Raw genomic sequence first — 25,807 nt, 5'->3', positions numbered from 1 at the left:
ATGACTAGAACTTGGCCACAGCTTGCAATTCTTTAAGATGGATTCTAAGGGAGTATGGTCCTACATTTCACAGCGGCAGCTATGGGCAAACCTGGGGATGTTTTGCCATTAGGAAGACTAGAATGTTCTAGGCAGTGCTTCACAATGTCCACACTGTGGCAAATTAACCCAGTGGTTTTATCTTGTCTTCTGCTCTGCAGCTTCAGACACTCCATCTATAATTATTATGGCTCCACTGACTCTGGAGTTCTGACCCTGGCTAACTAACCAGCACGCACACTTGTTCATCTGCAAGGGAACACAGATCTGGGCGGGTCACAGTACTGGCAATGACTGTCATAATGAGGAACGTTATTCAGATGTTTGCCAGGTGTTGTACTACATCTGTGTGTGTGTACATATACATTCGTACATATATACATTTCCATCTCACCATGTTACAGATGAGGTTCAGGGACTCGCACAAGATCAAACAGCCACTAATAGGGTCAGGATTCAAACCCAGATCCATTTTGATACCAAAGCCTGTATGGTCTTTGCACAACATTGCACATCACACCAAACTACAGTTTGGAAAATCCCTGAATACAGAATCAAGAAAAGACATGGATAATTTCTAGCCACTCTGGAGATACTTCTACCTAGATACTTGGGACCAGCCTTCAAAATCAGAGAGCTAGAGCCTCCATCCACTGCTATAGCTCACAACCCTCAGCCTGTGTTTGCTACTCCATGCTATAGCCTCAGTTTATCTTCTTATATTAAGATGATTGTGTTGCCTGGTTAGGTTCTAGCCTGATGCATCTTCATTGCCTTTATAAGGCATTCCAGACCTACTTCCCAAATTCTAGGACCCTATTTGGTTCCTGTCCCATCCCATGCACTGGGTACCATAATCTGAATCTCATAATGGATCTATGAAACCTACAAAAGAAGATAATCTATTTAGGGGGCAAAGGATCATAAGCAATAAAGTACCTCGTAATAAACCACTCCACCCCATTTGTAGGGAAGTGATTCTTAATAGCGGGGAGCTGATGTGGCAAAATACCTGAAACTAGATCCAGGGTTTATAAGAAATGAAGCTTTAGCATGAAGACATCTTCACAAAAAAGATCAGACAGAAACAAATGAAGGGAAAAAATCCTAAAACAAAATCTTATTTGGCAAACTAAACACATTCAAGAGAAAATCAGTACTTGTCAAAGAAAAAGACCTTATGATAAATAATATAAATTTATGTTCACTCTAGATAAATTCTGAACCAGAAACTTGGTGGCAAAATAGCAACAACGAACCATCTCGGTCCAGTGGGTTTAAGGGCCCTGACAGGATGAAGGGACAGGAAGCCAGGTGGAAAATCATTTCTCAAAGTAGAAAATAAAAAACCCAGCTTGAAACTGGGATTTCACCTCAAGAGCAGAGGTAGATGCTTAATGCTAACAGCATTTGAGATTAGGCCAAAGAAATGCCAGAATATGTCCTTCCAGGAGAAATTCTGTCACAATCATTCTCCAACTTATGATCACAAGACCCCTTTACACTTGGACAAATTAGTGAGGCCCTCAGAAAGACTCGGTTTTGGTTATATCTTTCTGGTATTTATATGTTAAAAATGAAAACATTAAAAATACTGAGTCATTTAAAATAAAGGAACCCATTATATGTTATTTAAAATGTTTTTATGAAAATAACTATTTCCTAAAACAAAAATGTCATGATTTTTCAAATCTCTGGAATGTCTAGCTTAATGGAAGATAGCTGACTCTCCTACTTCTGCATTCAGTCTGTTGCTTCGGATGAGGTACATGAAGAAAATCTGGCTTCACACGGGTATGTAGGTGGAAAAGGCAGAAGTAATCTTAAAATAGCCTTTTCAGGTAATGGTGGATATTCTTTGATAGGACATCAAAACTCAACAAGAGATAGGTTCTTAAAAGTTAGTTGTAACACAGAATCTGAAATCACAGCAATGAACTAGTTACACTCTGTCATATTAAAACCACTGGACTGTTGTGTACTTTGAGCAGCTCTCTATCCATGCATGATTTTGTAGCATCATGGATTGGTCACTTGGAAAATACTGGTTCACCGGACTATACAGAGCTTCCAAAAGGTTGAAACTTTTTGTCATATAATTAGTTCTAAAAAAGAAACACACTCATGTTCATTAGTAGCACTATCAGAAAAGTCTTCCAGGTCAGGAAGCTGTGACAGTCCAGCGGCAGAAAGAAGTTTTCCAAGATTCCAGTCTTCACTGCAGAAGCTTATTTCATCATTGTTGATAAATACAATTAGTTGCTTTCCGAAAAGGACAGGCTCACTTCATTTGAGAAAATGCCCACCGAATACCCAAACCCGGGGAGCGGCAGCCTGTCCGCTGTTCCTGGGGCTAAGGGCGCTCCACGGGCGCTCTGCGAAGCCCGGGCTGACTCAGTGCGCAGTGCGGCTGCACAGGCACCTCCCCTGGAAAAAGCCGCCTTGTTTCCGAATACAGAGCGCGCGTGCATGTGTTGTCCCCGCAAGTGACTGTTGAAGACAGTACTGACTTCCTGCATGGTCTGATGTCACTGCCTTGATCTGTGCTAAGGTGACAGCAGCTTTGCTCACAGTTCTGTCAGGTTAATGCAAATACCGACACAATGAAAAAGGGCAAATAAGGTCATATTATTATAAAAACAAGGGTGACTTTACAGACCCCTGCAAAGGGTCTCAGGAAAGAGTCCATGGACCATCACGTGGAGGACCATGGTCTATAGTGACACCCCCAACATAGCCGGGACTCCTGGCTAGTCTAATTTCTAGGAGGATAAGTAGTTACAATGACAACCTTCAATTTAAGTAAGTCACTCAACATTAGGTACCTTTTAACCCATAAACCAGACAGACTCAACAAATTCCACTGTGATTTTGGCCCCCTGAAGCAAGACCTTGTCAGGTTTCTCACGAAGCCACCACACTCGCCTACTTACCCCCTGCTGCGGTGGCCCACGCTGTGCACAGCCCTTCCCTTGGCTTTCACCTGCCCTCAGCGGGCTGGGCCTTGGCCGGAGCTCCTGGCTGACTGTGTCGGGCACCTGGACAGTCACATACCGGGCCAGCTTCTGCACACAGCTGCAGCAGTGTTCCAGGGCCTGCTCCTTGGACCCTCCACTAAACTGCACCCGGAACATGCGACTCTTGTTCTATGGGACAAATCCAAAGTTAGCCTCGGCAACCCTCGTCATACACTTATTTACTGCGTGGGCTTCTAGTGAGGGCTTACTTTGCTTGCAGGGGAAGAGGTATGGATAAAGGAGCGATTCCTCTAGATTGTTAATGTGGGTAGAGAAAAGCCAGTAATTTCTTTTCTTTCCCCTTTGGGGAACCACTCCTACTAAATTCGTCTCCTTCAGGGAACTGACATCAGCAAAAATGGAAACGCCCATATCGTAAAGACCAGGAAAGTCACTACTGACTGCAGTAAAAGATCAGTGTTTTGTCTTACTTTGGAATAAAGATTTCATAGCGTCTAATTCCTTAGGTGGAAAATCAGCGCTGGCTCAAAAAAACTTTTCTAAACCTAAGTATATAAAAGAGCAAACCAGGGAGACGGCACATCAAACAAACCAGCGAAGTTGACCAACAAGATTGGGGAACAGGTGACAGGCAGGTGCTAAGAGCGAGGGACTCTCACAGTGGTACTCTGCAGAGCTCTAGATCCTCTAGATCTGGAACGAAGCCAGCCTACCACACAAACCACATGTTGCTTCTCATTTGCTGTATGAGTTTTATCCCTTGGCAAATAAGCAAATGTGGGGGGAGATGCAGTTAACATTGTAAAAGTTTGGCAACTACATCAAACTTATTTGATTGTAAGTTTAAAAAGAGAACTATGTTGTAACAGTAACAACAAAAATAAACCCATTATTTTAGTAGAAGTAGCTTCTTATTTTGCCAGTCTGCTGCTCTGCCTAGTTATGAGGAATCGATACATACCAGACAGGTGGTATGTATGGTGTGCCTTTGTTCAGTTTCTTCTTTAAAGATATCCAGATGCTAACTTAGCACAGTGACAGTACTTTCCATTTATTAAATACATAAATCACTCTACTAATGGGAAAATGTTTTTAACCACAGCTAACAAAACCCTTTTAAGTTCCCACAGGCAAAATCCCTTGGTTTGCCTGTTCCCAATTTGCACTGTTTAAATTTTTAGATAAAGCCGTTAGGCAAAGCCACATATTTACATTACAGAAAACTCTGGGCATGTCTAAGTGATGAGGAGGTATCATATTTAGAAAAACAGACACTTCTCCCTCTTTACTGCCACTGTTGGGCTCTCTTCATTTTGTAACTCATTTAATCTTTATCCTAAGATAACCCATTATCACTACCCCTAAAACAATGAAAAAATACGAAAAGGGAATACTCTAATATATACGTATCTTAGAACATATATACACACCTATCCATTGTGGGTTATATATTACATGGCTATGTTAGACTATACTACTATTTAGTAACCTAAGAATATAAAAATAGAAGTATAGTTCATTGTTCTTAATGACTGAAGAGTATTCCTTTATTTAATTGGCCCCCTACTGACAAAAGTTATTCACAGTCTTTTGTCCTCTTATAAACCACAAAGCTGTGGTAGGCATTCTCATACATACATCTTTGTGCATCAATTTGCCTGGTCAAAAGGTCTTGTGTATTTTGGTACCTAATGCCAAACTGCTCCAGGCAAGACAGTATCAATTTACTCCTACTGATGGTCTATCTGTACCCTCCAACACTGGAGATTCTTACTCTTTTAAACTTTTTTTACTTACTCTACTAGGTTAACACAGATTTTTATTGTAGGATTTCAATTCTTTGATTACAAATAAGGTCGAATATTTCTCTTCCACTTATTGGTCATCTGTATTTTTTCTTTTCTGGATTGCCTATTCATCTCCGTAGCCATTTTTCTCTTGGATGAACAATCCCCAAATTGTCAAGAGTAATTGAAAGCTGATCTCCCCCAAGGAAGGAGAAAGAACTGGTAAGAGACCTATACATTCCATTTTTGGCAAGTCTATGAATCTGTGTGTGTGTGTGTGTGTGTGTGTGTGTGTGTATGAAATTGAGCTGCTTTCCTGTTTACAAGTAATTAGCTGTTTCCAACTTACCCTAGTTTAAACTCTATATGAAGACATCTATATTAGCTATTCCCATGCTGACTCTGTAATTATCTAATATTTGACAAGCAATCACATTAAAAATTGTACCTCGGAGCTGGATGAAAGGCTGTCTACAGAAACAGACAACTATTAAGTGTATCAGCAGGGCAAAGATCTCACACCAGTCATGTAGGTCTAGAGCTATCTATATGTGAGTATGCATAAGAAAGTCTGGACAGTTAGGGTTTCTTTAGAATGTAGTTCCAAGAATGACAGGGTAGGCTATATGCGTGATAGCCTAACTGAAGGCTTGCTCCAAGTTCGCTTCTGTAAAATTCTCAGATAGAATTTGAGCTTATCATCTGAAGCCAGAACTATCACCCCAATGCATGAAGACCCAAGATAAAACTGAGGTGCATCAGGAAAAATATGTGATAATGAGCCATCCCACATCCTCAATGCCAATGTGGCACCACAATGGAAAAGCCGCCAATGGGTTAACAAGAAGGACTCCTAGGTCAAAAATCTTGCTAAGAGGTATTCTTATGCCATAATTAAAAGGGAGAAAGGGCTCCTTGTGGTGAAATGAAAAGTTTTCAAGTATATGCCAACAGCCATGAACTGGCCTAAAAATACAGTCTATCATCTAAAGAGATTAGCTCAAAATTACTGTATTTTAAGTGATGGTTTACATGTTAGATTGTTCTCCCCCGTACTTCAGAACACTTAATTTCAAGTTATTACAACAAGCAGAAAACTCCCTTCACACAGATGCCTTGAGGAAACAAAAGTGAAGGATAAGGGCTTGCCTCTAGACACTGATCATGTACTCACAAGAAAATCAGGCTCCACCTTCTGGGAGGCATCATGCCCAGTAAATTCTGACTCACAGGTGTGAACAGCATCTGCTTTTGGCAATTCTGAAGCTGCAGGCTCTCCAGCTGATGTCATACGGTACCGGCACACATGTGAGACGTGGGCCTGGTTAGCACCATGTGGGAGGGGAGCCAAGGAGACACAAGGCCTCACCAATCTACTGGGTTTTCCTGCTGGTTTTGGATTCATTGCCCACATCTGTCTGTATGAAGCTTCCCATCACTACTAGGACCCCAACCGAAGCAATTTTTCCTACTGCTGGTAGAGAATTCCTCTGCCTTAGAAAAGGGAGGAGAGGGGCGTACAAAAAAAAGGACTGAATCAGAGAAGGGGCTTTGACACGTTCTTTGACTCTTCACTTTGAAATCAAGCGTAGGCCAGACAAAATCATGAAAACATGATTCAGTGAGTTCCTGGGGGTAAAGAGGACAGTGGTTTATGTTTACTCTTTTAAACCAAAGTCTCTGCAGATAGGTAATTAAATGATGACTGTTAGCCGATTAACCTGGACCATTTTGATCAGAATTACTGAAAAAAAGGAAGCCCAATTTGCAAATAGGCAGAACTTAAACAATCTGCTTATTTCATCCAGAGAGAAAAGAAATATAATCTTTTATTTACCCACAGAATTTAAGCTATATTAAATTGCTGTTAACAGAATAAAAACTTTATTTCAAAATACTTCTTCCATTTGTCAACTTAAACAATGGTGTTTGTTACATAATACTTGGTTAACTAAAAGTTATCCAAGGCAAGAAACACCAAAAATACCCTTTTCCAGGTAAGGCAAAAAAAAAAAGAATCTGTTGGTTCAATATTGTTATATCAGTAGATCACAAAAAGGAAAAAAAAACACGATCTTGAGAAGGTGTCAAAAATCTTTTGATAAATCAATATGTAATCCTGATAAAAGTATTAGTAAGTAAACTTTAACTGAATGAATACCTCCCTTACACGTTAAAGAATATCTGATCAACAGCTAGAAATGTTCTTAACGTCTAAACACTACTTCCCATCCCAGTCAACAAGAGGTCTAGGACGATGCTATAGCCATAAAATTAGTGTTCTGAAAGGTCCAGGTAATTCAGTAAGGTGAGAAAAGTAATAAGTATAAACTACTGGAAAAAAATAAAATTGTCAGTGTAGATTATAAAATCACTTTCCTAAGAATTAAAAAATTAACAAATCAGAGTTAATGTAAGTTTAGTGAGGAAGCCAAATTTCAATTAATTCAGAAAAAGTCTAATAATAAGCAGCTAGAAATACCTTTGGGATAAAGAATGCCATTCACAGAACAGTGGGCAAAAGGTTCCTAACCTTAAATATTTCTAAAATCTATATATATGTACAATACTTATATACATATATACAAATTACACAAATTACATAAATACATATTTCTACATAGCATGTAGAATATATATATTTCTACATGTACATAACTGTAATCTCTATACATATTCTGTCTAAATACTTTGAAGAGGAAAATAAGTCAAAACCAGTAGGTAGGTGATTCAAAGAAGAAATACAGATGGCTAACAAATACACAAAAAATGTTCATTCTCATTAGTTACCAAAGAAATGCAAATTAAAGGAAGATGCTCATTTCTGCCAATCAGATTGGAAGCTAGCTTTAAAATTTAAATTATATCCCCCTATTGGAAAGAATTTGGATAAATGAGCATTCTTAAATTCACTAGTGCTACAGAAACAGGGGTGACCTATAGAGAGGGCAGATTTACAAAATAAATACACATACTTCCAGGACTCCTATCTCAAGAACCCTGTAAATAAATCCTTATGAAAATCAAAACATTTTTATAATAGTGAAAACTTGGGAATTAGCCGAATCATGTTGCATCCAGACAATAAAATGCTATGTAGCCATGAAGAATCACATTTTCAAAGACTAAGAAAGTCATGACTCAGGATCACATTCCTGATGTAATGTTACATGACAAGACAGCAGGAACAGAGCACTCTGTATGATACAATCCCAAATGTATAAATTATCTATATGGTACACACTGTTCATTGCCATGAGCAGATACATACGAGAGGCTGGGAAAGCCAAACACTCATTTTGCTAATGTTAGTAAATTGGGACTGGCCACATTACACTGTTCTGGTCCATGAGACATAAGAAGACCTATTCTAGGGGTTGTGGAAAGTAGAAAGAAGCCTTATAGGAAAGTTTATGCTTTCTTTATGAAAGGAACGAAGAAGCTGGTTTTCCTCGAATAGAAATTCAGTCAAGCTACACAGCCATTTTGTAAATGTGAGGGAGAGGCCAGGGGAATTGCAAAGATGTTGACCCTGGCACTGTGAAACTGCTGAGCCAATGCTAGCAACTGCCTGTTTCTAGATTTGTTATTTAGTGAAAAAAATAAACCCCTAATTTTGGGGGCCATTATGCCTGGATTTTCTGTCACACGCATGTGAATGCTATCCTAACTGAAAGAATATATATGTCAAGTAACAACTTCAAATGTTAATAATGATTATTTTTGAGTGGTCAAATTGCTTGGTTTTTATTTTGCTCTTTATAGTTAAAATTTTAAGAGTAATATGTATCAGGAAAAAGTTAAAACTCAGGTATCAGACATATGGCATAGTGTAACTTTTAAAAGACATATATAATTGACTCTAGAGTGAGAGGTGAGGGGTGCTGACCCCCACACAGTTGAAAGTCCAAGTATGACTTATGACTCCCCCAAAACTTAGCTACTAGTAGCCTACTATTGACAGGAAGCCTTACCCATAAAACGAACAGTCGATCAACACACTTTGTATGTTACATGTATTATATACTGTATTCTTACAATGAAGTAAGCTAGAGAAAAGAGAATGTTAAGAAAATCATAAGGAAGAGCAAATACATTTACAGTGCTGTACAGTACTTATCAAAAAAAAAAAAAATCTGTGTATCAGCAGACCTGCAAGTTCAAACTCGTGTTGTTCTGGCATGACGCGGGCCAGGGCCGGGAGTCAGAAAACCAGTGGGTGGCCCAGCTTGCTGACAACGAGTTATAACCTGGCCTAGTGGTGGAAGTCAAATTCCATTCCCTCATACATAAAATGAAAACAGGAGCTCCTGAAAATGTGCAACAGGGTTTTTGAGTATGTGCTGCAGACCCCTTTGGCAGTCTGGTGAAGCCAGTGGACCACTTCTCAAAACAATGTTTTTAATCACATAAAATACATTAGATTATAAGGGAAACCAATTATCCTAAAGTAGTCTACTACAATATTAAAACTCTAATTTGTGAACTAACAGTATATATGCAACATACGCAATAAAAAGATCTAACAGCGGGTCTAATGACCACCATAATTCTGAGGCAGCAATGAGCATGGCCGACACTGAAGTTCTTGGAAACTGTGATGTGGTATGAAATTAGCTGAATTCTACTGGTGCAAAGGTCTAATACGACTGTGTCTGATGCCCACATTCATAACTGAAGGAAATGATAAATTTCAATTAGAGGTCAGTGAAAATCCATGGTCCCCTGAATTCTTAAAGGTCCCTTTGGAGGAGTGAACCCCAGGCTAAGACCTTTCCCTTAGATGCCCTATTAGGTGCTCTTCCAACTCTCAGTCTATGAGTCCATGAAAAATTAGGATCTTTCACCTAAATTTCAATATTATCTACTCAATGAATGTTAACAGATTGGTTTTTTATAGTTATTTCGGAAAGAAAATAATCCAGGTGATTAGTCTGTATGTGTCTTTGATGAGGGTCATTCTTTACGCTTAATGCTGCTAGAAAGCAAATAAAGGGACATTTTTTTAATATTAAAGAGGGAAAATGAAAAGACATACTCAGTAAAGCATTCAAAAATAGTAAGCCAAACAATGATGTGCCCCAAGTCCCCCCAACGTGTGCCTGGGGAGTGGAGAATGGTTGGGCCGCTCCGTCAGATCAAAGCCTTGGCTCCCTTGGCTCCTCAGCAACACCCTCTGGCTCACTGGGCCCCTGCCTCCCTGCAGCCCAGGGCCCACGGTCTGCTCAGAGTGCAAACCTTTCTTAAACATACAGAATCAGGCCGGTTCCATTTTACCTGCAAGAAGCAGCACCACCCCCCCCCCCGTGCCCCGCCCCCGCCGTGCACACTTAGAATATGAAAAGGGTTTGGTCGTTGGCTGCTTAAAACAGTTGGCCACGAGGTCTCTTGCCTTTATTGTTGTTCCAAACAACAGACAATCCATGCGTCTCACAATCTTCAACCAGTTCTTGCTACCGATGAGTGAAAACCCTTCCTGAAACAAAACAATTAAGCACAATTAGCTATAGAAGCAAAAAGGGACATTAAGAATAGCTCTGGTGCAGCTGCCTCCTATTAGAAAGTTGTACATTTATTCTGAAACTTAGCACAGTAGAAATGGCTCAATTTCACCCACTGTCAAGGATGACCCTTCCAGTAAGTCCCCGAGCCGAGTGCTCTTCCCACCTGATCCACAGTAAGAGTCTCAGCTTTTATTGCTTGATCTTTTCATATTGAAAATCAATAAAATATTAAAGATAGTAAAGGTCCACAGTCATAGTTGCTATAAAATACATTTCTAGGATTTGCCAAAATACTAGCTTGTATTCCTGAAAGGTAAGGGTTTCCAATGTACTAATTTATTAGCTTATCTGACACATCTCTAACTACACAGCGGGAGTTCTCTTCATGAGAATCTTATTTTCAGATTCCTATGAATGGAAAAATTGAAGCAACTTGTTCTTGGATGCTGAATGTCTTTCTTCATCTCAGTCTGAAAAAAAAAAAAAACCCCAAAAAGGCAAAGAGGGCAGTAGAGGGCACACTAGTCTCAGAAGAGAGACAGCAGTTAGAGCCTAATGGTAAAAGAGGAACTTTTTTCTGTAGCTTATTAATAATAAAGTAAATAGAATTGACTGTTTTAACAACTGTGTTCACTCATAAGCTCCAATTATGTTGTCACTGGATTTCCTCGGTTAGGAAGCCCGTTAAGTGACAATGTGTTCAGCATTCAGTAAAACTGATCCCGGGAACAGAACAACTGGCCGTATGCAAATCCTGCCTGCCCCCTGGTGGGCTCCCTTGTCTCCCCTGTACTGTTCTGGAGCCGAGCCACAGCCAGGGGAGGCTGCTGGAGGGATCTGGGAAGAATCGGGAAAAACTCCAACAATTAGAAAACAGAAGAAAATGTCGTCCCTTATAAATACAAACCCTCATGGCGTCTCTCTTCCTAAATCTGTATACACAGAAACCACAACTTCCAGAGAAATTTAGAGCCTGGGAAAACTGGGTGTTAATTCCTCAGCATTTTCATTTAAAAAAGAAAGAAAGAGTCACTTCTAAAATGCTGATTCTAAGAGTTTCATCATTAATAGTAAGGGTTTTTTTTTTTTAATGAAAAAAGAAGTTAGGCAAACCATCTGTGATTTCTTCTTAAAACTCTCAGAATTAGCAAAAAGAAATGCATTCACTATTACATCCCAAACATGTATGTAGTGTAAAATGGCAGTATACAAAGACCCTGGCACTCACACACATTGCTGGTGGAAGCACAAACTGGTACAACTCTTTTTTTTTTTTTTTAAGTAGGCTCCCTGCTGGGCTTGAACCCACACCCAATGCGGGTCTTGAACCCACAACCCTGAGATCAAGACCTGAGCGGAAATCAAGAGTCAGATGCTTAACCGACTGAGCCACCCAGGTGCCCCCAAACTGGTACAACTCCTATGGAGGATAATTTGGCAGGATCAACATTACAAATGCAATACTCTTTAACCTGGCAACTCCCATCCTGGGAATTCACTTCACGGATCCACCTGCACATGTGCGAAGTGATGCAACGACAGGGTTAAGGATTTCTCTATTTTTAATAGTAAAAGACTGGAAACAACTCAAGCATACATCAACAGTGGACTGGTTAAATAAAATACGGTACTCTTTACAACAGTATCCAACTGTAAGAAATGTTAAATGTTGTTCAGGAGAAATATAATTTGAGCCACATATGTAATTTTCAATTTTCTAATAGCCACATTTTAAAAATAAAAAGCAGTTGGTAAAATCTTAACATTTAACTTCTATGTCAGAAACATTGTTATTTCAACATGTAAACACTGTAAAACATTAAGGTAGTATCAAAACAGAGAATGTAAACTAAGTCTCTGACCCCCACCTACACCACATCTCAATTTGGACACTATTTTTGATGGTTCAAGTGAAATGTCATTCCACCAAAACAATGACATTTAATGGGAACATAAGTTACACTGCTGCCATTTTAAAATCTAACTTTAAGTTAAATTTAAACTTCTGGTTTTTAGTCCCCCAGCCACATTCCGAGTGCCCAGCAGCCATGCATGACCGGCCCATTGCTACCTTCTCAGACAGGGTGGGGTTCTGTATTGATCTCCATGGTATATTGTTCCACAAAAAGCAAGCTACAGAGCGATGTCCATAATATGCCACCTTCTGTATAAGAAAGGGAGGAAACGTGCAATGTATATACTTCTTATTTGCTTGTATTTACATTAAAAAGAAACTGGAAAGATTAGTACACATGACACTAAAAAAAAAATAGCTATCTGTAGGCAGTGGGAGGAACAGTGCAGATGGAGGCAGGGGCTGGAGGAAGATTTTTTACTCTGTCTTTTTATGTTGCTTTGAGTTTTGAACCACATAAGCCTGTTCCACATACATATGGGAATCTCTGTGAAAACAAGGGTACCCATTCCACTATGGCAAAAACTCAAGGAAGACGTGGAAGTGGAACCTAAAGAAATGGTAAGTCCATGGGAACTCTGTACTATCCTTACAACCTTTCTTGCATATCCGAAACTATTCTAGAATAAAAAGTTGATTAAAAAAGGAAAGAAATGAATGGCTCTTGGCCCTGGTCGGATCTCACCTCTTCCTGTCTCTAGTCCAGCTTGGGCTCTACAGGACATCTCCGCTGGACAGCTCCACAGATCTCTCTGTGTGCGCATGCCCGGCTGCATCCAGACAGCTGTCCTCCAAACACTGTCGCTCCTACGCGGTGCTGCCTCAGTGATTGGCGTCACGCACACTCACCCGACACCCAAGTGATCACCAGGCATCATGCTCAACTCCTCCTTTCCTCACTCCTCCCTCAACACCATGAAATCATGAAATCTTCAAGTCTCAGAGATCGCAGGCCCAAACAGCTTCTCCACCTGACCATTCTCCCCACGTACACGGCCACTGCTACAACAGACCCCCGCCATTTGTCCCCAGAATCCCTGCACTATCCTTGGAACTGGCCCCCCTTCCTCCAGGCCTAATTTCTCCATCCATCTGTGCTACCACCAGAGCAGCCTTTATAAAACAAAAATGGGATGAAGTCATTCCCTTTCGATGCCACCATCTCATCATCTCTCCCTCACCTCCTGTAAGAAACACCTGCGGGATAGAGTTCAAATTCCCTGATGCATATAAATTTCTCACATTTGGCTTCTCTGCCTTTCATGCATGACTATTTCCTTCGACTCTCATACAAATGCTGTATTAGAGCTTTATGAAACTCCTGCAGTTCTGAAAACGTGCCATGCTCCTCACACCTGGATTTTGTTGTACAGCCCATTCCTGAAATGGCTTCCTTTTTCACTGATTTTTGAAAACCCAGCTTTATCTCAACCATTCCCTACAAGACAAAGTTGGCTGACCTCTCAGAATTCTGTGCTCTCACAGATCTTGTACTTATCTCCTAACTGGCTACATTTCATAGAGTGAGGAAGAATCCCTGGGCAGGCAAGGCAGGTTCTAGAATGTGTCTTATTACCCCCCTGGAAGCCCCAGCAACTAGCACAATGTTTAGCAAATGCTACTGGATCTGTCCCAGCAGCCATTCCATTTAGGACTCTGTGCAGTGGCCACATGGATAAAGGTATGGCCTCCTTCCTGACAGCATCTCTCTCTCTCTCTCTCTCTCTCTCTCTCTCTAAGATTATATTTATTTATTTGACAGAGAGCAAGAGAGCACAAGCAGGGGGAGCGGCAGAGGGAGAAGTAGGCTCCCTGCTCAGCAGGGAGTCCAATGAGGAGCTCGATGTGGGCTCAATCCTAGGCCCCTGGGATCATGACCCCAGCCGAAGGCAGAGGCTTCACCGACTGAGCCCCCCAGGCGCCCCTGACAGCATCTTATTTGAGCCATGTTAGGGCTCTTCCTCATCAATTTGTCCAAACCATTTTGCCTTAGAACTCTGTATATCTCTTCTCTCTGCCTCTTTCCCAGACATTTTTGCCTAATTAACCTCCAATCACTGTTCATTTCATTCCTAATCTCACTTGGGTCATCCTATTAGACTTCCCCGCAGCGCTCACAGCATCCGTCACAGTCGTGTAACTGCAGTGTTGTTTGCTTTACATCTGTTTTCCCCTTGACTGTAAGCCCTATGCAGGCAGGGGCTATGTTCGTTTTGCTCACTACTGTATATATGCCACCTATTATAGTGTTTGACACTAGCAGATGCTTCAATAAGTTTTCAAGTGAATGAAAGAATGAAGCTCTTTATTAAAATTAACAGAGTATTTCATGGTAGTACTTCTTGGGAACACTGAGACCCATACATTTATTACCTGTCCAGTGATGCAGAACATCTTACTTTTATTTGACTTATTCCAATTTTGTTGAAGATTCAGAAAGAGCTTTTTCATCCTAATGTTTTGGGATTTAGTAAAGAAGCCTCTGTACCTAACCACTTGTCATTAATATATTCCGAGATTTTAGTAACTCATCTCCCTGTCTCTGAAAATCCACTTCTTTGAATCTCCTTTAAGGCTTTCCCATCTGGTGAAGTTGGGTTAGCTCAACTGATGGCTCCTTAAGCAGCCTCTGCTGACTGTCTCAGATAGTGAAGCAGCCCTGTTCTGTACACCTACAGCACACAGTACAAGCTGCTACTAAAGACTCACTTACCATCCCTGAGCTCCTACTATGGCCGAGGACTGTGCTACACGTTAAAAAAAAAAGACACAGGAGCTGCCCAAGGGCAGGGAAGAATCCATCAGAATCACCCAGGAGCTCTCCACCTCGTGCTCAGGATACTGTTCCCTCACCTGGTCAAAGATCACTGCTGCTGACAAGAGTCTGCCATATCTCTTCAAAGTGCGGGGATGGAAAATGGTTGGGAATTAACAGTATGCGGTAGAAAGGGGAAAAGAGGGATACCCTGGAAAATACCAAATTTGCCATCAATCCAGAGAACAGGAGCCAAGAAGTTATGTCTTGGATAGAGGCATGTGGAAGCTAAGGGGAGAGAGACTTTCAAGTAGCAAATAGTCGAGGGTCTCAGGTGATGCACAGGGATGGAGTGCAAATAAGACCTATAAAGTGCACAGAATCAGCGGGTGGGAGGTGCTAGACACTACCACGTCTGTGTATGCGTCTGTCATTCTACCTCACTCTCCTCCTACATCCCACTTTATTGCAAACTCCATGACAGCAAGAACTGTGTTGCATCCATCTTTGTACCTTGCATGTCTGTTGAATAAAAAAAGGAGTGCCACAGCAACTTCTTTCATGATGCATCTCTCTAAAGGCAAGGGCAACAAAAGCAAAAATGAACTTTTGGGACTTCATCAAGATAAAAAGCTTTTGCACAGCAAAGGAAACAGTCAACAAAAATAAGAGGCAATCCATGGAATGGGAGAATATATTTGCAAATGACATTTCGGACAAAGGGCTGGTATCCAAGATCTATAAAGAACTTCTCAAACTCAATACCCCAAAAACAAATAATCCAGTCAAGAAATGGGCAGAAGACATGAACAGACACTTCTCCAAAGAAGACATACAAATGGCTAACAGACACATGAAAAGGTGTTCAAAATCACTAGCCATCAGGGAAATTCAAATCAAAACCACAATGAGATACCACCTCACACCAGTTAGAATGGCAAAAATTAACAAGGCAGGAAACAAGTGTTGGCGTGGATGTGGAGAAAGGGGAACCCTCTTACACTGTTGGTGGGAATGCAAGCTGGTACAGCCACTCTGGAAAACAGTATGGAGGTTCCTCAAGACATTAAAAATAGAGCTACCCTGCGACCCACCAATTGCACTACTAGGTATTTACCGCAAAGATACAGATGTAGAGAAAAGAAGGGGCATATGCACCCCAATGTTCATAGCAGCAATGTCCACAATAGCCAAACTGTGGAAGGAGCCGAGATGCCCTTCAACAGATGAATGGATAAAGAAGATGTGGTCCATATATACAGTGGAATATTACTCAGCCATCCAAAAGGATGAATACCCACCATTTGCACTGACATGGACGGAACTGCAAGGAATTATGCTAAGTGAAATAAGTCAAGCAGAGAAAGACAATTATCATTTGGTCACTCATATATGGAACATAAGGAATAGAATGGAGGAACATAAGGAATAGAATGGAGGACCATAGGGGAGGGGAGGGAAAACTGAAGGGGAAGAAATCAGAGAGGGAGAAAAACCATGAGAGACTCTGGACTCCAGGAAACAAACTGAGGGTTACAGAAGGGAGGAGGGAAGGGGGAGGGGTAACTGGGTGATGGGTATTAAGGAGGGCACGTGTTGTGATGAGAACTGGGTGTTATACGCAACTAATGAGTCACTGAACACGACATCAAAAACTTATGTACTATATGCTGGCTAACATAGATAGATAGATAGATAGATAGATAGATAGATAGGCAGAGTGCCAATTTCTGACCCCCACCCCACCATGTCCTCTGATCACACTGTGGCCCATCCCCTCCTGCTGTCCAGCTCCACGCAGTCTCCCTGAGGTGCAGTGGCACAAATGCCACACGATTCCAAGGGGCCCCACACGACACTTTCACATATATATAAACAGAGCCACAAGCTTTGGTTTTCAAATATTGTAAATTACAAAGTTCATTTCTAGATTTTAGCTATCCACATTCTCCTTGGCCTCTGTTATTACAAATAATTAACAGTTACCAGAAAGGAAGCCATCAAAAGAAGGGGGGAAAGGACCTAAATAAATGGATGCAGAGATTAGAGGTAAACAATTTGATATCTAAGAATGGTGAAAAAAAAATTGCCTTATGCCCTCACCCTAACCAAGCTGTTTCCCTTGCTGCCGATTCGATCACTGAACTAGTTTCTTTAGTGCTTCAGACACCTCTCAGGTGTGAGCAGGCAAGCCAGGAGGGCATCACAGGGGTTGTTGGCGTTTAGCTAGGCAAATAAGCTTTCAAACCATGCCAGATAGGATAAGTGCTGTGAAGAAACAAAGAATTTTGCTTTTATGGAAATAACAATTAAAAAATGCTCACACCTGCTACAAATACCCCGATTCAGAGGAAAACAGCAGAGGAGAATATGGTTACAAAAATAACTCAGTGACTAACCATTAGACAACCCACCCAGTCCCCAAGCCCAGAACATTCAAAGGGCTTCTTGATGAATGTGAGGTGTTCAGGTGCCAGCTGATTTATTTAAAAACTAGATCCTGTCTTAAGTTTCAGGGTTGTGTTTCTGACTCACTTTCCCTGGAGCTCAGGGTTTGTGAGGTTCAAATTACACTGAAAGTAAGAAAAAATATCCATGATAAAAGAGCTGCTACAGAATATGAAGATAACAATGTGCACAGAGAAGAAAGCAAGCAAAAGAACTGGGATTTTTAAAAATTAAATTTTCAATAATCATAACCAATTGTTATTAAGCAAAAAGATAAAAAACATAGCTGGTTTGGGGTGCCTGGGTGGCTCAGTTGGTTAAGCATATGACTTTGGCTCAGGTCATGATCTCAGGGTCCTGGGATGGAGCCCTGAGTCAAGCCCCCGAGTTGAGCCCCCCACCCCAATCGGGCTCCGCGCTCAGTGGGTTGTCTGCTTCTCCCTCTCCTTCAGCCCTTCCCCCTGCTTGTGTTCTTGCTCTCTCTCAGATAATTAACAATCTTTAAAAAAAAAAAAAACAGCTGGTTTGAGGATTACATTTTTAAAATTATTTTTAAATTCAAATATAATTAACATACAGTGTTACATTCATTTTAGGTATGCAATATGATTCAACAATTCTAGACATTACTCGGTGCCCATCAAGATAAAGTGTACTCTTCAAAGATAAACTCAAAATGGATGAAAGACCTCAATGTGAGACAGGAATCCATCAAAACCCTAGAGGAGAACATAGGCAGTAACCTCTTTGACACTGGCCACAGCATCTTCTTTCAAGATACATCTCCAAAGGCAAGTGAAACAAAAGCAAAAGTGAACTTTTGGGACTTCATCAAAATAAAAAGCTTCTGCACAGCAAAGGAAACAGTCAACAAAACAAAGAGGCAACCCACAGAATGGGAGAAGATATTTGCAAATGACACTACAGACAAAGGGCTGATACCCAAGATCTATAAAGAACTTCTCAAACTCAACACCCCAAAAAACAAGTCAAAAAATGGACAGAAGACATGAACAGACACTTCTCCAAAGAAGACATACAAATGGCTAACAGACACATGAAAAAATGTTCATTATCATTAGCCATCAGGGAAATTTGAATCAAAACCCCATTGAGATACCTACCACCTTACACCAGTTAGAATGGCAAAAATTGACAAGGCAAGAAACAACAAATGTTGGAGAGGTTGTGGAGAAAGGGGAACCCTCTTACACTGTTGGTGGGAATGTAAGTTGGTACAGCCACTTTGGAAAACAGTGTGGAGGTTCCTCAAAAAATTAAAAATAGAGCTACCCTATGACCCAGCAACTGCCCTATTGGGTGTTTACCCCAAAGACACAGATGTAGTGAAAAGAAGGGCCATATGCATCCCAATGTTCATAGCAGCAATGTCCAAAATAGCCAAACTGTGAAAGAGTCGAGATGCCCTTCAACAGACAAATGGATAAAGAAGATGTGGTCCGTATCTACAATGGAATATTACTCAGCCATCAGAACGGATGAATACCCAACTTTCACATCAACATGGATGGGACTGGAGGAGATTATGCTAAGTGAAATAAGTCAAGCAGAGAAAGTCCATTATCCTATGGTTTCACTTATTTGTAGAACATAAGGAATAGCATGGAGGACATTAGGAGAAGGAAGGGGAAAATGAAGGGGGGGGAATCGGAGGGAGAGATGAACCATGAGAGACTATGGACTCTGAGAAACAAACTGAGAGTTTTAGAGGGTAGGGGGGTGGGGGGATGGGTTAGCCCGGTGATGGGTATTGAGGAGGGTAGGTATCGCATGGAGCACTGGGTGTTATACTCAAACAATGAATCAAGGAATACTACATCAAAAACTAATGATGTACTGTATGGTGACTAACATAGTAAAATAAAATTAAATTAAAAAAAAGATAAAGTGTACTCTTAATCCCCTTAATCTGTTTCACCCATCCCCCACCCACCTCCCCTTTGGTGACCATCAGTTTCTGCTCCATATTTAAGAGTGTGTTTTTGCCTTTTCTTTGTTTTGTTTCTTAGTGGAAACATATGAGTGTTTCTTAGTTTCACTTATATGTTTCTTATGTGGAAACATATGAGTGAAAGTATATGGTATCTGTCTTTCTCTGACTTACTTATTTCACTTAGCATTATAACCTCTAGGTCCATCCATGTTGCAAATGGTAAGATCTCATTTTTCTTTATGGCTGAATAAGATTCCATTGTATATACACACCCCATCTTCTTTATCCACTCATCAGTCAATGGACATCTGGACTGTTTCCATAATTTGGCTATTGTAAATAATGCTGCAATAAGCATAACCTGCATTTATCTTTCCAAATTACTGTTTTCGTATTCTTTGGGTAAATACCCAGTAGAGGACTTAGTGGGTTTTATATTAATTCTATTTTTAATTTTTTGATAAATCTCTATACTGTCTTCTGTAGTGGCTACACTAGTTTGCATTCCCACCATCAGTGCACGAGGGTTCCTTTTTCTCCACATCCTCACCAATACTTGTTTCCTGTGTTTTATTTTAGCCATTCTGATAGGTATAAGGTGATGTCTCCTTGTGCTTTTGATTTGCATTTCCCTCATGATGAATGATGTTGAGCATCTTTTCATGTGTCTTTTGGCCATCTATACATCTTCTTTGGAGAAATGTCTGTTCATGTCTTCTACCCATTTTTAATTGGATTATTTCGGTTTTCTGGTGTTGAGTTGTATAAGTTCCTTATATATTTTGCATACTAACCCCTTATCGGTTTATCATTCCAAATATCTTCTCCCATTCTGTAGACTGCCTTTTAGTTTTGTTGATTGTTTCCTTCACTGCACAGAAGCTTTTTATTTTGATGTAGTCCCAATAGTTTAATTTTGCTTTTGTTTCCATGGATGCAGAAAAACACTGTTATAGCCAATGTCAGAAAAATTACTGCCTTTGCTCTCTTTTAGGATTTTTATGGCTTCAGGTCTCACATTCAGGTCTTTAATCCGTTTTGAGTTTATTGCTGTGTATTGGTCCAGTTACATTCTTTTGCATGTAGCTCTCCAGTTTTCCTAACACCATTTGTTAGACAGATGGTCTTTTTCCCAATGCATATTCTTGCCTTTGTCCTAGATTAACTGACCATAAAAGCATGGGTTTATTTCTGGGCTCTCTAGTCTATACCATTGATCTGTGTCTATTTTTGTGCCAGTATCACACTGTTTCGATTACTATAGCTTTTGTAGTGTATCTTGAAATCTGGGACTGTGATACCTCCAGCTTTGTTCTTGTTCAAGATTGCTTTGGCTCTCTGGGGCCTTTTATGGCTCCATACAAATTAGGATTATTTGTTCTAGTTCTGTGAAAAATGCTGTTGGTATTTTGATAGGGATTGCATTAAATGTGTAGATTGCTTCGGATAGTATAGACATTTTAATAATATTTTTTTTCTCCCAATCCAGAGCATGGAATATCTTTCCATTTGTCTGTGTCGCCTTCAATACCTTTCATCGATGTTCTATAGTTGTCAGAGTACAGGTCTTTCACCTCTTTGGTTAATTTTATTCCTAGGCAGTTTATTATCTTTGGTGCAATTGTAAATGGAATTGTTTTTTAGTTTCTCTTTCTGCTGCTTCATTATTAGTGTATAGAAATGCAGTGAAGTTCTGTATATTGATTTTGTATCCTGCAAACTTACTGAGTTCATTTATCAGTTCTAGTAGTTTTTTGGTGGAGTCTTTAGGGTTATCTACAGATAGTGTCATGTCATCTGTAAATAGTGATAGTTTTACTTCATCCTTATCAATGTGGATGCCTTTTATTCCTTTTCTTGTCTGACTGCTGTGGCCAGGACTTCTAGTACTATGTCAAATAAAAACAGTGAGAGTGGACATCCCTGTCTTGTTCCTGAACTTAAGAGAACAGCTCTCAGTTTTTTACCACTGAGTATGTTAGCTGTGAATTTTTCATAGATGGCCTTTATTATGTTGAGGTAAGTTCCGTCTAAAACTACTTTGTTGAGAGCTTTTGTCATGAACGGATGTTGTACTTTGTCAAATGCCTTTTCGTCATCTTTTGAAATGATCATATGGTTTTTGTCCTTTCTCTTGTTGATATGATGCATGTAGATTGATTTGCAAATACTGAATCACCCTTGCATTCTAGGAATAAATCCCACTTTCACTTTCAATCTGCAGTTGTCTTTAAGTCTGAAATAAGTCTCTTATAGACAGCATACAGATGGGTCTTGCTTTTTTATCCATTCCGTTACCCTTTATCTTTTGATTGGAGCATTTAGTTCATTTACATTCAAAGTAATTTATTGATAGGTGCATATTTATTGCCATTCTGTTACTTGTTTTATAGTTGTTTTTGTAATTTTTCTCTGTTCCTTTCTTCTCTTACCCTCTTCTCTCACAGTTTGCTGCTTTTCTTTAGTGATATATTTGTATTCCTTTCTCTGTATTTTTTGCCTATTACTGGTTTTTTATTTGAAATTACCATTAGATTTATATGTAACATCTTATGCATATAGCAGTCTATATTAAGTTGATAGTTAAGTTTGAACCCATTCTAAAAGCACTTAATTTTTATTCCTCTCCCCCCTCAAAACCCCACATTTTAGGTATATGGTGTCATACTTTATGTCCTTTTATTTTGTGAATTTCCTAATTTTTTTTTGGCATACTTAATTTTACTGCTTTTGTGCATCCTCCTTTTTTTACTCCTGCTTATGGTCTTTCCTTTCGATTCAAAGAATCTCCCTTACCATATCTTTTTTTTTTTTTTTAATTTTTTATTGTTATGTTAATCACCATACATTACATCATTAGTTTTTGGTGCAGTGTTCCATGATTCATTGTTTGTTCATAACACCCAGTGCTCCATGCAGAACGTGCCCTCCTCAATGCCCATCACCAGGCTAACCCATCCCCCCACCCCCCTCCCCTCTAGAACCCTGTTTGTTTTTCAGAGTCCATCATCTCTCATGGTTCGTCTCCCCCTCTGACATACTCCCCTTTTCTTCCTCTCCTGTTATCTTCTTCTTTTTCTTTTTTCTCAAAATATGTTGCATTATTTGTTTCAGAAGTACAGATCTGTGATTCAACAGTCTTGCACAATTCACAGCGCTCACCGTAGCACATACCCTCCCCAATATCTATCACCCAGCCACCCCATCCCTCCCACCCCCAACCACTCCAGTAACACTCAGTTTCTTTCCTGAGATTAAGAATTCCTCATATCAGTGAGGTCATATGATACATGTCTTTCTCTGATTGACTTATTTCACTCAGCATAACACCCTCCAGTTCCATCCACGTCGTTGCAAATGGCAAGATCTCATTCCTTTTGATGGCTGCATAATATTCCATTGTGTATATATACCACATCTTCTTTATCCATTCGTCTGTCGATGGGCATCTTGGCTCTTTCCACAGTTTGGCTATGGTGGACATTGCTGCTATAAACATTGGGGTACACGTACCCCTTCGGGTCCCTACATTTGTATCTTTGTGGTAAATACCCAGTAGTGCAATTGCTGGATCGAACGGTAGCTCTAATTTCAACTGTTTGAGGAACCTCCATACTGTTTTCCAGAGGGGTTGCACCAGCTTGCATTCCCACCAACAGTGTAGGAGGGTTCCCCTTTCTCCACATCCCCGCCAACATCTGTCGTTCCCTGACTTGTTAATTTTAGCCATTCTGACGGGTGTGAGGTGGTATCTCATTGAGGTTTTGATTTGGATTTCCCTGATGCCAAGCGATGTTGAGCACTTTTTCATGTGCCTGTTGGCCATTTGGATGTCTTCTTTGGAGAAATGTCTGTTCATGTCTTCTGCCCATTTCTTGATTGGATTATTTGTTCTTTGGGTGTTGAGTTTGATAAGTTCTTTATAGATTTTGGATACTAGCCCTTTATCTGATACGTCATTTGCAAATATTTTCTCCCATTCTGTCGGTTGTCTTTTGGTTTTGTGGACTGTTTCTTTTGCTGTGCAGAAGCTTTTTATCTTGATGAAATCCCAATAGTTCATTTTTGCCCTGGCTTCCCGTGCCTTTGGCGATGTTTCTAGGAAGAAGTTGCTGCGGCTAAGGTCGAAAAGGTTGCTACCTGTGTTCTCCTTTAGGATTTGGATGGACTCCTGTCTCACGTTTAGGTCTTTCAACCATTTGGAGTCTATTTTTGTGTGTGGTGTAAGGAAATGGTCCAGTTTCATTCTTCTGCATGTGGCTGTCCAATTTTCCCAACACCATTTGTTGAAGAGACTGTCTTTTTGCCATTGGACATTCTTTCCTGCTTTGTCAAAAATAAGTTGACCATAGAGTTGAGGGTCCATTTCTGGGCTCTCAATTCTGTTCCATTGATCTATGTGTCTGTTTTTGTGCCAGTACCATACTGTCTTGATGATGACAGCTTTGTAATAGAGCTGGAAGTCTGGAATTGTGATGCCGCCAGCTTTGCTTTTCTTTTTCAGTATTCCTCTGGCTATTCTGGGTCTCTTCTGGTTCCATACAAATTTTAGGATTATTTGTTCCATTTCTTTGAAAAAAGTGGATGGTATTTTGATGGGGATTGCATTGAATGTGTAGATTGCTCTAGGTAGCATTGACATCTTCACAATGTTGATTCTCCCAATCCATGAGCATGGAACGTTTTTCCATTTCTTTGTGTCTTCTTCAATTTCTTTCCTGAGTATTTTATAGTTTTCTGAGTACAGATCCTTTGCCTCTTTGGTTAGATTTATTCCTAGGTATCTAATGGTTTTGGGTGCAATTGTAAATGGGATAGACTCCTTGATTTGTCTCTCTTCTGTCTTGTTGTTGGTGTATAGGAATGCCACTGATTTCTGTGCATTGATTTTATATGCTGCTACTTTACTGAATTCCTGTATGAGTTCTAGCAGTTTTGGGGTGGAGTCTTTTGGGTTTTCCACATACAGTATCATATCATCTGCAAAGAGTGAGAGTTTGACTTCCTCTTTGCCGATTTGGATGCCTTTGATTTCCTTTTGTTGTCTGATTGCTGTGGCTAGGACTTCTAATACTATGTTGAATAGCAGTGGTGAGAGTGGACATCCCTGCCGCATTCCTGACCTTAGGGGAAAAGCTCTCAGCCTTTCCCCATTGAGAATGATATTCGCTGTAGGTTTTTCGTAGATGGCTTTTATGATATTGAGGTATGTACCCTCTATCCCTATACTCTGAAGAGTTTTGATCAAGAAAGGATGTTGTACTTTGTCAAATGCTTTTTCTGCATCTATTGAGAGGATCATATGATTCTTGTTCTTTCTTTTGTTAATGTGTTGTATCACGTTGATTGATTTGCGGATGTTGAACCAGCCTTGCAGCCCAGGGATAAATCCCACTTGGTCGTGGTAAATAATCCTTTTAATGTACTATTGGATCCTATTGGCTAGTATTTTGGTGAGAATTTTTGCATCCATGTTCATCAAGGATATTGGTCTGTAATTCTCTTTTTTGATGGGGTCTTTGTCTGGTTTTGGGATCAAGGTAATGCTGGCCTCATAAAATGAGTTTGGAAGTTTCCCTTCCATTTCTATTTTTTGGAACAGTTTCAGGAGAATAGGTATTAATTCTTCTTTAAATGTCTGATAGAATTCCCCTGGGAAGCCATCTGGCCCTGAGCTTTTGTTTCTTGGGAGATTTTTGATGACTGTTTCAATTTCCTTAGTGGTTATAGGTCTGTTCAGGTTTTCTATTTCTTCCTGGTTCAATTTTGGTAGTTGATACATCTCTAGGAATGCACCCATTTCTTCCAGGTTATCTAATTTGCTGGCATAGAGTTGCTCATAATATGTTCTTATAATTGTTTGTATTTCTTTGGTGTTGGTTGTGATCTCTCCTCTTTCATTCATGATTTTGTTGATTTGGGTCATTTCTCTTTTCTTTTTGATCAGTCTGGCCAGGGGTTTATCAATCTTGTTAATTCTTTCAAAGAACCAGCTCCTAGTTTCGTTGATCTGTTCTACTGTTCTTTTGGTTTCTAGTTCATTGATTTCTGCTCTGATCTTTATTATTTCTCTTCTCCTGCTGGGTTTAGGCTTTCTTTGCTGTTCTTTCTCCAGCTCCTTTAGGTGTAGGGTTAGGTTGTGTATTTGAGACCTTTCCTGTTTCTTGAGAAAGGCTTGTATTGCTATATACTTTCCTCTCAGGACTGCCTTTGCTGTATCCCAAAGATTTTGAACAGTTGTGTTTTCATTTTCATTGGTTTCCAGGAATTTTTTTAATTCTTCTTTAATTTCTTGGTTGACCCATTCATTCTTTAGTAGGATGCTCTTTAGCCTCCATGTATTTGAGTTCTTTCCGACTTTCCTCTTGTGGTTGAGTTCTAGTTTCAAAGCATTGTGGTCTGAAAATATGCAGGGAATGATCCCAAT

At 40.1% G+C, this 25,807-nt stretch overlaps 1 protein-coding gene across 3 annotated transcripts in view; it reads right to left on the bottom strand.

The window, feature by feature from the left end:
• The window catches only part of REC114 (REC114 meiotic recombination protein), a 114,101-nt gene that overhangs the window by 5,453 nt on the left and 82,841 nt on the right, over positions 1–25,807 (bottom strand). For all 3 annotated transcript variants that reach the window (XM_027570989.2, XM_027570988.2, XM_027570987.2), the window contains exons 3-4: positions 10,197–10,280; positions 2,973–3,185 (exon numbers count right to left, since the gene is read on the bottom strand). In XM_027570989.2, coding sequence (XP_027426790.1) covers positions 2,973–3,185; positions 10,197–10,280 — 297 coding nt within the window. The remainder of the gene's footprint in view (positions 1–2,972; positions 3,186–10,196; positions 10,281–25,807) is intronic.

This window comes from Zalophus californianus, chromosome 6 (assembly GCF_009762305.2).
Source record: "Zalophus californianus isolate mZalCal1 chromosome 6, mZalCal1.pri.v2, whole genome shotgun sequence".
In the NCBI taxonomy this organism is placed as follows: domain Eukaryota; kingdom Metazoa; phylum Chordata; class Mammalia; order Carnivora; family Otariidae; genus Zalophus; species Zalophus californianus.
This window is presented reverse-complemented; position numbering and strand designations above follow the sequence as displayed.